The following is a 13,982-nucleotide window of genomic DNA, read 5'->3' as shown; positions in this document are numbered from 1 at the left end:
CTAGGCTGTGGCTAAGCCATGTCTCCGCAATATCCTTTCTTTCAGGAGTGCTAGTTCTGCAAGGTTCGCAGGAGAGCTTCTGTAAAGTTTGGAAGGTAGGAGACGAGGTACTGGCAGAAGTAAAGCTGTGAGTACCGGGCGTGAGTCGTGCTTCGGTAGCTCAGATGGTAGAGCACTTGCCCGCGAAAGGCAAAGGTCCCGATTTCGAGTCTCGGTCGGGCACACAGTTTTAATCTGCCAGGAAGTTTCATAACGAGAAATGTTTGCCGCCAGTGTAGACGGAAACAGAGACCACAAAAAAAGTCGGAAGCATTTGCGAAACATCGCCGAAAACAATGTTTCTAACAGAACATGTTTCCAGCGACACTGTGTAGCGGCTTAAAATTTAAGGTGACCAACGATATTGCACGTTAGCAGAATTTTGCTTCTATGTGACTTATTTTGATAGTCGACCGAGAGTCGACAGAAGAATCGAGTTCATTGACATTGGCGGTTCAGCAAATTGCAAGCTGTGGTGGGCGTGTGAATATGGAACGAAGAGGCGATTTAACGGCAGAGCCCGCTTGGGCAAAACTCAACGAATGTTTCAGTAAATATGGGGACACATTAGATATCAAAAAAATGATGAATGAAAATCCAAATCGCTTCGAAGAATTCAGGTATAATTCGTTCATCTCACCTTCAAATGACCTTTGTTTACATTTCGAGTTCTGTTGTTTTAAAAGTAATAAAGATTCGTCTGTCCGTAATTTCGCAGCCTAAAGATCCAGACGCCAGACCATGGGGCTATATTAATCGACTATTCGAAAAATCGCATCAATTCCGAGATAATGGGAACGCTCTTGGAACTGGTATGTTTACGTCGTCGTGTTTACATTTTACCATAATAACAGTCGTAACGGAAACGTCGGGATTCTACTTAGTTAGATTTCCAGGTAGCGTGCTCTTCACATTAAAACAATGAAATTTTGTGTGTCCATTTGCCAGGTCCAGTAATACCCATACCATATGTTCTGCATGGAATGTGTTGTTTACGGATCACTTTTAAAAACAATACTAATAGCTCTGAGCTTTAATAGCCAATCCCTTAAACGCATGTATATGAGGAGCTCGTTTGCGCTTGTCAAAAAGTTAAGACTGGCATTCTCTTTGCAAACATCCAGCACAATACAAATTTTAACATTGTTTTGCTCCAAGGACAGTTTGTTGTTTTTACCAGTCCATTGACAAAGAATGTAATATAGCACCAAATGCACGTTACAGTCTTCAAGGAAATTATGTTACCAGAAAGTTTGTTATTGAAGTCTTTCATAAGTAATGGTGACTTCCTTCTAAAGCAACAGTTCAAGGAAACTGACCTTTTCTTTTAAAGTTTTATCATACTAGAATACAACGTAACTGTTTGTTGAACTTATCTTAATACTTACACTGTTTTGTCCTGAATCAGTAGAAGGCAGAAGTCTGTCACTGTAGCTTTGTGTATGGTCACTGACAAGCTTACACTCAAATAGCAATATTACTGTGTACAATCTTAGACTATTGTAGCCATGTGTCATCAAAAAGAAAATCAGTTCAAAATACTTATTCACATTGACTGCATTACTGCAACAGATGTGCAGAAGGCAGATTTTTCTTCACACACAGGTTATTTGATATTATTAGTAATATATACTCATCAGCCAGTACTAAGAAATTCATCGATTGAGAAGAAGTAAATGGCCATCAATAAATCCTTTAGGCTCCACTTAAACTATTTATTTATTCATCTATTTTTTTTATTCATTCATTCGTCCATCCACAGTCCGTTCAGTACATCAGTATTTGACATATTAGGCACATTACAGAAATAATAAAAACATATATAAAACATAAACACAGTAGGCTAGGATAGGACAGAAACTTTATTAGTAGCTGAACACTATTGCTGCAGGCAAGTTGTTGAAAATAGGTGTTTCTGAATAATGGTTACCTTTTTGCCTCAAAGTGACTGATTTTTGTGAAGACTATTCTTATTTCTAGTACTGATTTCTGAAACTAATCTGTTGGTTTGCAAAAGAGATATAAATTTTTTTATCGGTTTCATTAAAAAATAAATATACCAGGAAGTAGTAGTCATATTCCCAGTTTCCTGAATGTGCCTCTGGGGATGTTCTTGCATTCAAAACATGTGTAATATGTATTACACACTTTTGGTCCCTGAAAACTTCAACATGGCTTCATAAGTTACCCCAATAAACTCTCCCATATGGTGTTATGGAATGAAAGTAAAAGTAGTACATGCTAGCTTTTTTATTTTTATAGCACATGTCTGACAATGTTCCCCAGGAGCTAAGTGTATTTCCAGACCACAGAAGTCCCTCTATCTCTCTCTCTCTCTCTCTCTCTCTCTCTCTCTCTCTCTCTCTCTCTCTCTCTCTCTGAACAAAGAGGCAATGGAAATAAAGTATGTGGTCAACGGGGCCAACAGTTTTCAAGTGAGCCTGTTTGGGATTTGGTTTTAGCAGTAATACATCAGGAACGCATATATGGAGGCAGGGGGCGAGTTAGAGAGCCAATACTGGGGCTCCATTTCCAGAACCTGTACACCCCACCAGTGCCCCCCCTCGAGCAACTATCACGACTTCTGTTACACTGGCAAGTAATTGGTTCATCTGTTGGGCCCTCAGCAGAGGAGTCTGCAGTTCAGTGGCTGTAAAGGAACCAATTGGTCAAGTACCTAGCCTTTGGCTGAAGGTGACAAGTGGGGAAACTCTTCAATATGTTGCAACAACACAGTACCATAACTCAGCTGATAACACAAGAAGGTTTCATAAAAAAAAAGAAAAAGCAAGATGGGTCTGTTCCTGTGCCCATAATGGCTCTTTATTTATAAGATGCTGGATTTATGTGCAATCAGTGTTAGAAGGTTAACAAATACTGTTTATCAGACAGTTATGGCAGAATCGCAAGAATCATAAATGAGGTATTATTTGGTGGGGAAAAAATTCTGTCCATTTTCATGAGTTAGTTTCATGTTCCACCGATCATTTTGCATGAGAATCTTAAAGATTTGGAGCAATTCATTTTACATTCCCATCTGAAATTGATTTGTAAATATGGCTGCATACTGAACATTTATAAGGCTTCAAACAATAAGTCAACACATACAGTACTTGCAGAGTCATGTTTCCTACAGTAACAGTTACAGCATTGTCACATGTTTTTTGCTTATTCCCCACTGAAGAGCAGATGTGGAATTTCTATAAAATGGTTTTTTACACACAGTGGAATGGAACAGTGTACACACTTCTCATGGACAATATGTCGATCTACCACTGCACTGCAGAAGTAGAATATCAAAAGCTACCCTATTCACATCTTTGTTGCAAGTCATTCCAATTTGGTGTATTCTAACACATGTCATTGAAACTCCACATTTGTAGTTCGATGAAGAATAAGTGAAAAATATATGTTACAATACAGGAACTTCTATTTTGAGAAATAAGACTCTGCATGTACTGATAACGTTAACACATATTGTTTCCAGCAAATGTTTAGCTTTTTATAAATAACAACTTATGAATGACTCACAAATCTGACAGTAATTCTCTGAGTTACATGGTATTCACCCTTCAGCAATGAGTGATTCTGTAGCCACACATCTCCATATTTTAAAATAATTTTTGTTCATTTTCAGGTGTTTGAGGTGGGTACTTTCTTTGTTAGCAGGATTCCTCGAGAAATCTTCTCTACTGTTTGGATCAGATAGCAGTCAGTTGCTTGACTTTATCCATAAATATGCCCCTTTTTCATTATATTACATTTGTGCTGTTCCATGGATGCTGCAGAGTTTGGATCTCTGGGATGGTGGGACAAGGTCAAAGAAGTAAATGTCCTTAAGTGCAACACAATTCAGGGACTTCAAATTACAAAATGCTATTCTATTATTGTGGTAAAGTTAATCATTAAGTAACCAAAAAATTTAATTTTAAGATTTCCTGAGAAGATACACATCAGTGGGATAAGTGTTGCAAGAATTTAGCCTCGCACTCCACATTACTTACATGATATTTAATATGCTATGCCAGTTTTAGTTTAGTTATTTTCAAGTTCCATGGGTGATAATTGTAACTCCTCGCTCTAACTGGAAATGAGTGAGTTTTACAGTTATAATACATGTCCTCAGTAAAACAATATTGAAAAATGCTAACAATGTACAAAGTTGTCTGCATACATGCTCTACAAACCACTGTGAGTTGCATGGCAGAGTGTACTTAACATTTTACCACATGTTAGACTTTCTTACAGTCCAATCACTTACGGACTGCTTAAATGCCTCTGTGCATATTTTACTTGGCCTGACCCTGTCTTTGCAGTTCCAATCGGAGTGATAGATAGGGATTGATGGATAATTGTAAATTCTTCGCACAATATTGATTCCTGGAACCTTGTAAGTAGGCTTTTGTGGGATAGCTGGTATCTTAATTCTGTCATGAATGAAGCATACCTGTGTCCATTTTTCCCACTCTGCTTTGTAAGTGTATGGTCTCTCCTGTTAGTCCTGTTTGATACGGGTCCCACACAGTCAAGCAGTATTCTACAATGGGACACACAAATGATTTGTACGCATCTCTTGTGTATAATGGATTTTTCCTGTATCCTGCCAGTGAACTGAACTGAACTGAACTCTGTCACCTCTCTTACCAATGACTGTGCCTTTGTGGTCATTCTATTTCATATCCCGACAAATTATTACTCCCATGTATTAGTAAAAGTTGATTGATTTTTAATTGTAAATCATCGATGATGTATTCATAGCGTAATATGTTTTTACATTCTGTGAAGTTGATCATTTAAAATTTATGAACATTTAAAACAAGCTAATATTTGCACCACTTTGAAATCTTATCGTGATCTGACTGAATATTTATGCAGGTTTTTCAGACAATACTTCATTATAGATAACTGCATCACATGCAAAAAGTCTGTGGTTATTATTAATATTGTCTGCAAGGTGTTTAATGTGCAACATGAACAACAAGGGTTCTAAAACACTTGCCTGGTGCATGCATGAAGTAACTTATACATCTGTCAATGTCTCTCCATCCCAGAAACATGCTGTGTCTTCCCCACCAAGAAGTCCTCAAAACAATCAAAAATTCCCTTTGATACCCCATACGGTATAGTGTGGTTAAAATGGGACCTAATACAGCCAGAAATTGTGTGCAAAATCTGACAGGTATCCTACTATATCCTCGAGACATGTGTAATTTTAGCAGCTTCAGCTGTTGCTCAATGCCCCCACTGACACTATTATCTACATCACTTGTCTTTTCAGTAGAAAAGTAAATGGGAGCAGTACAGCTGTCTCTTCTGTAGTGGAGGACCATTTGGAAATGAGTTCCATATTTCTGATTTTGCTTTGTTAGCCCTCAGTTTCAGGTCCTGTGACATCGTTGAGCATCTTTGGTGCCATGGACAGCCTTTATACATGACCAGAATTTCTTTTGCTTTTGAAAGAATTTTCACAATAAGACTCTGCTATTGTAGTCATTGAAGGCTTCATTTATTCCCATCTTGACTGACATAGGTGTTTCACTCAACATTTCTATATGGCCACATGGTTTTTCATCTGTTTATGCAATAGGTGTTGTTTCTTTATAAAGTTTGTTTACAGTGACTTAGTACCTAGGAGGATCCCTCCCAGAGCTGTTCTACTAGATAAATGGGTCACAGTTCTTCTACATAATACTGCTCAGAGGTAAATGTAAAAGTTCCTCTTTAAGATGTCACAACTGCCTCTTTAACTTGCAGAATATGTAAATCTTCCTGCTTGTTTTAGCTGCCCTTTGTATTTTAGTACAGTGCTCCATATTTTCATTGAATGTTCTTTGAGTGCTAAACTAAGGGCATTAAATGGTTCATTTGAGCTATTCACAACGTTACTCAGTTCGTTGTGCCTAGTAGGCACAATATTTTAGCGATCAGATGTGTTGCCTTTATCAGGCACATTCATGTACTGATTTTGTGCAGGCACGTGGTTGACTTGTATAGCACCCCCTCCCCCTTCTCCTGCCAGCTGCTTCGTATGCAGTTTCTGAATGGAGGCACATACTGTCATCTGAAAAGGTTATAGTGTTGATGGCTGTAGCCAGGACCACCAGGCCCTTTTCGCCAGTTCATTGTGTCTGCCATGTGATTACTCTGTAATTATACCGAGCGCTTGTTCCCAAGCTGTGCTGAGACTATAACTGAAGCCGCTATTTGGAGGATTGCCTTTGGTGCATATTTTCTTGGCTTCTCTAATGACAGTGTCTCAATGTTTTGACATTTGTACTAAGATCCTGCTGCGTTTGTATTTCATTGCGCAAGTCCAGTGCTCTGTGACTGCTGACTACAACTGCTACATTAGTTGAGTATGTTGTTGGTCTTCTTAACAGTTTTAAATGGTACCCACTGTTTGTAGTATATACGAGGTTTGTCTGGAAAATACGTATAAAAGTTGAATAATGTCTTTATGTTACTAGTTGCAGTCACCGCCAGGTGGGACTACTGCTGTAATCAATCCTATCAATGCTCAGTTCAAGTCGGAGCACTCTGCGTAAAGGTGGGAGTGTGCGGCAACTTGTTCACAGTTACCCTTTTTCACCTGCTGTCGGCATGGAGCTCTCTCTGATTGAGGAACAGCGTGTCAACATCAAGTTTCTTGCAAAGCTAAGCAAGAATGGCCATGAGATTTTCGAGTGTTTGAAACAGGTTTGCAGAGACAATTCTCTGAAGGAACCAACTGTGAACAAGTGGTTAAAAAGATTCCGGGATAGCCGAGAAGAAGTGAACGATGACCCTCGCCCAGGACGCCCGTCGACATCGAGTTCCGATGCAAATGTTGAATGAATTCAGGCTTGTGTTCTTAAAGACCGTAGATTGACAGTCAGAATGACTGATGACGAGCTGTCAATCCCCAAAACAATCGTTCACGAAATCCTGACACAAAAACTTGAAATGAAGAAATTGTGTGCGAAAATCGTACCGAAGCTCTTGACGCCAGAACAGAAAGCAAAGAGGGTTGAGTGCTGTGAGGATTGGTTGGAAGCAGAGGAACGAGGGGACTTTCTCAACCGAGTCATCACTGGAGACGAGTCTTGGTTTTACGAATTCGATGTGGAGCTCAAATCTCAAAGCAAGGAATGAAAACTAGCAGGAGAACCGAGAACAAAAAAGTCGTGAAAATCAAGGTCCAATGTGAAGACAATGTTGATTGTTTTCTTTGATTCTAGGGGCATTGTTCACAAGGAATTTGTCCCTTCTGGCCAGAGAGTGAACGGAAATTTTTACGTTGAAGTTCTGACACATCTCAGAGCTCGTGTGGCCCGAGTTCGACCGTAGTTGGCAAAAGGGGGCAGGTGGAGCCTTCATCACGACAATGCACCCGCTCACACGTCGCTCGTTGTGCGCAAGTTTTTGGCCCGAAGATCAATCACCGTGACAGACCACCCGGCTTATTCACCCGATTTAGCCCCATGTGACTTCTTCATGTTCCCGAAATGCAAAATGGTGCTTTGGGGGCGGCACTTTGGAGATGTGGAAGCCATCAAGGCGGAAACGACATGGCAACTGAACATCACCACAACTGAAGACTTTCACCAATGTTATCAACAGTGGAAACGGCATTGGCAGAAGTGTATCGCATCTCAGGGTGAGTATTTTGAAGGTGACCATATTGTAATACCTGAATAATTGTAAAATAAAGTTATTATTCAACTTTTATAGTTATTTTCCGGACAAACCTCGTATGTCTTGCCACATTGACACAGAATCTGGTATACTCAAGATTTGTTGGGTTAAGCTCGATGTCGCCTTCCCTGGCAGCAAACTGGTGTACAGCATAAAATGCTTTGGCTGCCTCTTTCTGGTTTCGTCCTCCACAGATTGTACTGTAGTGATGAGGCAAGGGAGTGCATCTAATCTGCCCATTCCGAGTAACCATTTTTCTGGAATACTGTTCTCAGGTGTTCAACTTTCTGATGGAGACATTCTACATTATAGATAGTGTGTACTCTTTCTACTGGCTTTTTGAGCACTTTACTCCTCTGTGGCTGGAGGTGGCAGGTGTCTGCACGCAGGTACAGTTTGGAATGTGTTTTTTTCCAGTGATGCTGGATGCCATCTCTTGACCGTGATATCCAGGAATGATATTCTTTCCTCTTCCTTCGTCTGCGTAGTGTATCTGATGTTGCTTGGTATGGAATTTAGATGTGTGAGCAAGTTGTGGCGTTTCCCTTCCATGGGCCCAAATTATGAACATGTGGTCTACATAATGAAAAGAAGCAGTTAGTTTCCTTCTCGGTGCGACTTCAGGGTTTCCACCTCGAAGTGTTCCATACGCATATTAGCAACCACAGGCGAGAGTGGGCTGTTCATTGTGATTCCTTCTGTCTGTCTGTAGTATTTTATCAGTGGTTTGGTTGGATATATGCCCTCTACTTTAAGAAATGATTCAACATGTGTAGCATGCATTTTAAAATTTGGCAAGAAATTGTAAATCCTCCTCCAAATAGTTAGGGAGCAGATTTGGATGATTGAGTGGCTGTTTTCTCCCCAACGTTTTTTATGTTGGTGATCAGTCAGCCATGTGTCTCTTTGTGAAGTTTCAGTGCTTTTATCCCTATAATCTTCATTTCAGGAAGTAATATTTTTGTAGATGTTAAGAACACCATAACTTTATTTACATGCGAGGCCGTGTGCTTGTGCGTGTGAAATATCATGCAAACAGTTATTCATATTTTTATTCTGTGTTGTAATATATCCATTATACGTAAGTCTAATTATTTAAAACGTAACCTTTTATGCATTCCAGGTTCATTTGTTCAATATACTTTTAACCTCGGACAATATTAAATGGACAAGTGTTAGCAATGGTGGGAGTCTCCAGGCTCTGTGGGTAATTCCCTAAGGTGGCACCCCTTCACACCCTCACAAAAATTGACATTATCACATATTGTTGAAAAACTACTTATTTGTTTTCATGGCACTCACCACAGTAACATTGTTGGTAAGGAAAGACGTCTTTGGGCATTACAAAAAATACACATATTAGTATTCAGCAAGGGTGTTGATAAGCAAGCCATTGAGCACTGTAAAATCATCATTATCAGTAGCTGGTTTCCTGTTTCTTCTTTTAACTGTTGCCAATATAGATTAAATTTTATCGGAATTTTTGATTTCAGAAAATATAATAGGATTTTTAATAATGTTCATTAAAACAGCACAGTATTTCTTGTAATGTGGGAATGTGAAGTCAGCCCTCCTTTTTTTTCCGCATCATTTCCAGGGTTGCCACAGGTTCTGGAAATCAGGGAATATAAGGGAATTTCAAACATTTCAGGGAAATATCGGGGGGGGGGGGGGGGGGACACTGCAAAAATCTCGCTTTTGTCTCAGTAGATGGAATGGTTTGTTTACTGAGGTGTCATGCATTGTCGCTGGCTGTGTGCAGCGGAGTATGTGTGTGACTTTCCTACTCTCATTCCTAATACTTCTCCCCTTCCTACAACTCCCCTCAACTTGCAGTCAGTGCTGCCACCACTTCTTGCTGCTAACCTAGCAGCTGCCGACTAGAGGCAGGGAGTTATGAGGAGTGGTTTGTTTGGATCTGATTCAGAGACTGTAGGAGCTGCGGCCGGAGATGGTGGTCGTGTGTCCATGCATTGTATCTGAGTGACTGCGTAAACGTGTGTGCGCTCTCATTTTCTGACAAAAGCTTTGGCTAAACATTTAGTTGTGAGAGTATGATCGTCTTTTATGTGGGCCTGTCTGCGGCACAGCAATTATCTTTACAGTAAGTTGCTATCTGTCCTCATTATTATCGATGCTCAGAGTATTTGAACTAGTTATCTATGGCATGGATTGACCACCGTTGTCTCCTTTGATCAACATGAGCTCATATGGGTCATGAGTAGCTAGCCACATGAGTGGATTTCTGCGACAGGCCAAAACCAGTTTCTGCAGGTATCTGTAATGGATCAGGCCTGCCAGTCTGAAGCCATTCGGTTCCCACTGATGTGCAGGCCCTGTCTGTCGGATCTAGTCTCACCGATCTGCCCGCAGGCTGGATCTGTTTGCATGTGACATAATGCAGCGGATTTTCGTGGTTTATCCATGGACCCAGGACTGTGGTGCTCCTCAGCACTGTCTTACCACAAGCATGTTGTACAGTGTGCCGTTTTATAGACTTTTTATTTGTTCTAGTAGGTTTTGGACTTCAAAAGTAGTTCATATGTTAAAAAGTATGGACAATAATGAGGAGGAAATTGTCTCAGTCTCTGGTGGTTTGTACACATATATTTCTTGGAAAAAAAAAATCGTGCAATATCTGTTAAATAATAGTTATAACACATTGGGTAATAACTGACAATAACGAACATAGTAGAACCAACATTTTATTGGCGGTCACCTACAGTGTTAGTTTACACAACTCTTCCCCACCATATACACTGCTTTCAAGATGCCTACTTTTTTCTGAGGCTATTTCTAAAAATCAGTGAAGGTATTATAGATCTGTTTTGCAACTCCAAGGAAATGCGTACTTTCATCACCAAATGTGTTTCGTTTTATTGAAATAAAATAACATCAGTGGTCTTAATGAAACACACAAACTATTTAGCTTGCTATCTCCATCTAAACCATTATAAAAGATGTTGATGTTAGTACTTAAGATTTTTGCTCGTGTCAGGAAACTCCATCTGCTTGCAACTTTTTTTTAGATATTTCCTAGTTTGCACTGTTGTGTCTTGTACCATAGCTGCAAAGACAGATTGTCAACTTACGTCTTAAGTTACGCTTGAAATCTCAAAATTTGTCATGGAAAAACTCTAAAACTTGTCTGGAAATCAGAGAAATTTCACGGAATTTCACTTGGGGAACTTGTGGCAACCCTGATTTCATGTAGTTTTCATTTCTTTTCACATGGTAGTGTGACTCCTTTTCTAATCCAGAGCATTGATACACTTTACAACTGACACCTGTCAAGTCCCTCCAGTCAACTTCCTGTTAGGCTGTCTTGAAAGTTTCTATTGTCTCTTCATTAATCACTCTTTTTTGCTGGATGCCATTTCACAGTAATCAGGAAAGTCATTTAATGTGGGTACATGTTGTGAGGGTACAGCCCAAAACAATTTAACACCAGAACCGTTAAAGACTGATGCAACTGAGCATATAATGTACCTGACAGCCGAAAGAGGCATTTTGGCTTAGCGAGGTTGGACCCAGTGGTGGCCGTGCGTGAGTCCCAGTATGTGCCACCAGATGGTAGCATGTTTGAGTCACTGCAGTTCAGCAGATGACAGAATTAAGTACCTGTGTTTCTAGATGCCTTGGACAAACACTGCAGTATGAAAATACTATGACTGCAGGAGTGCAGCAGGTAAACAGTAGATCTGGCATGTGATCTGGAAAACACCGATGTGTTTTAGCTGTTGCCAAGGGGCATGGAAGGGGTACCCACCATGAGCTGAATGGCCAGAGTCACCACTAAATAGGCATAAATAGGGTAAAAACTGTTCAAAGACAGTTATAGAATAGTACCACCTTTAGAGATAGAAAAATTGTGTGTGTGTGTGTGTGTGTGTGTGTGTGTGTGTGTGTGTGTGTGTGTGTGTGTTTGTTTGTTTGTTTAGTTAAAGGTCTTTACAATTAAAATTAACTTTAAAAGTTAATATCATCCCCTTGCCTTGTGCAATTTCTGTAAACCTAGTCAAAGGATAGAGCTTATACAGCTCTATTAGGACAAATTAGTGTAAATGTTTTATAAACATTATATATTTTAAATTTCATGTTCGAATATGTATTCTGAGCACAGAATGCAGAGTTTCAGCAAAAGATTAATAATGTAATGAGTGTAATGGCAGCATATCATTTAGTCGCAGGTCTATGGGTATAAATTTAGTTTTATTTTTTCCTGGTGTATTAATGGCAAAATAGCATAAGGTATTGATTGCACTTAAAAAACTTTGATCATTAATGAACTCAGCAGAAAACTAGGAACAGCAGTGAAAAGCTGAGAAAATTTCCATTTAATCTGATATTGAGGTGAGTGTCGTAGCCCGGGCCACATGCTGCACACGAATGCCTGTGAGAGAGGTGATTGTGGCCGACGCTGAAGTGAAGAAATACTGCTGTCGTCCCAGAGTAAAGAGGATGCAACACAACTGCTGATAATCTCGTATGAAGCCTCACAACTGTGAGACGCAATGAAGGCTGTCGCTAGCAGAGATGCAGTGGTAACTCCAGAAGAATAGATGCAGCCTGCCTCAAACTGAAGTCCCAGTCCATGCGGCAAAATAATGTGTTAACACCAGTAGTTCTGGCCAGAGTTTTTGAGGTTCCTTTGGCTTAAGGTAAATACTAGAGCTGCCCTCAGATCCTCCAATGAACATCTCCCTTCCCTCACCACCTCCATCCCCCCCTCCCTTCCACCCACTCTGTCAATTGAGACTATATGGTGCCACAACACAACTACAATGCCCTGGCTGAAGAATGGTAAAGTTGAGCACTTTTTCCATTTTTACTTTTACAACCCTTTTGTTTCTGAGGTAGTTGTCAATCCATATCATTGTACAATTTGCGAAAGGCAACTGTTTCATTTTAATAAGTAATATATTGAAATCACTCATGAAAAAGGCCTTACTGAATTTCACCCATGGTAAAATGGTTGTTTCACATCTGTCCATTGCATGTTTTGTGTCATCAGTCATTATGATTAATGCAGTTGCTGTAATATGGTGTTTTCAGAAGGTTGATAGATATTTATTGTGGATATTAAGAGTTTGGAGGTAATCTGTCAGCTGTTCATAAACAGTATACGCCAAGGCGTTAGATACTGAAGATAATATGCTGACTGGCTAGCAGTCACTTAGTGATTTTGGATTTTCATTCTTGGGTATGCGTTGAATTAAACTCTGCATCCACACAGGAGGGTATGTACCACTAATTGGAGAAATATTGATGCTGTGTGTGAGAACTGGAATAATAGTGAAACTTCCTGGTAGATTAAATCTGTGTGCTGGACCAAGACTCGAACTCGGGACCTTTGCATTTTGCGGGCAAGTGGACGGGTCACGAGTCATGCTTGGGTAGCTCAGTTGGTAGAGCACAACAACATTTTTAGTCATACCTAAGCGTACTGCATCATTGCCTACTGCTGCAGAAAAAATTTCCATACTCTGTGTTTAGAAGCAAATTTTAGGAAAGACAGTTCTGTCAAGAAGATGCAGTCTTGTGGTTGATAATTTGATGATTGAGAATTGGCTGCTGTCGAGGAAAAATCATTTCTTTCTGCAGAAGCTTGAAAAACAGTACCAGATTGTGCCATTCCTGTGCCGAAGCTGTACAACATTTACCACGATGTTGCAGAAGTCGACATGCTGTGTACAGCAGAGCAGGATTGCCTAATTTTGACATTGTATATTTTGCTTTGCTATGTTTCACAGATTCCTGTGTATTTCATACAGTTCAAGAAGTGGATTTCACTTGAATCTTTTATTTTTTTATGCTGAATCATGTTTATTGATTATTTGGCATAGTTCTGAAGTCAACTGTGGCGCAAGAGCTCTCTGTACTTTGTCAGAATGTTTAAGAGCATGTGTGTCACACAATGCAGTAAGTTTGTGATTTAATTCACTGAATTTATCGTCCAGTGTCAGCCCACACGAGTCTCTCACAAGACTTCGTTTAATGTCGTTTTGTTAAGATATGTTTGTTACTGATTCCCGGCCCCCCTCCATGGATTTTATTTCCTACTCTGAATTTTTCTTTTGTTTCCTTTACTACTAGTTCGATATACAGATTGAATAACACCGAGGATAGGCTACAACCCATCTCACTCCCTTCCCGACTACTGATTCCCTTTCATGCCCCTCAACTCTTATAATTGCCATCTGGTTTCTGTACAAATTGTAAATAGCCTTTCGCTCCCTGTATTTCACCCCTGCCACCTTCAGAATTTG

General features: G+C 39.9%; 1 protein-coding gene across 1 annotated transcript in view; it reads left to right on the top strand.

Moving 5' to 3' along the window:
- The first annotated feature begins 458 nt into the window (after positions 1-458).
- Positions 459-13,982, top strand: part of LOC124619672 (glucose-6-phosphate isomerase) — a 98,628-nt gene continuing 85,104 nt past the window's right edge. Inside the window, exons 1-2 of the mRNA XM_047146213.1 lie at positions 459-659; positions 758-851. Of these exons, the coding sequence (XP_047002169.1) occupies positions 529-659; positions 758-851 (225 nt within the window). The 5' untranslated portion in view covers positions 459-528. The remainder of the gene's footprint in view (positions 660-757; positions 852-13,982) is intronic.

Source organism: Schistocerca americana, chromosome 6 (assembly GCF_021461395.2).
Source record: "Schistocerca americana isolate TAMUIC-IGC-003095 chromosome 6, iqSchAmer2.1, whole genome shotgun sequence".
NCBI classification, from domain to species: Eukaryota; Metazoa; Arthropoda; class Insecta; order Orthoptera; family Acrididae; genus Schistocerca; species Schistocerca americana.
The sequence above is the reverse complement of the archived record's forward strand: the minus strand, read 5'-3'. Positions and strand labels throughout refer to the sequence as shown.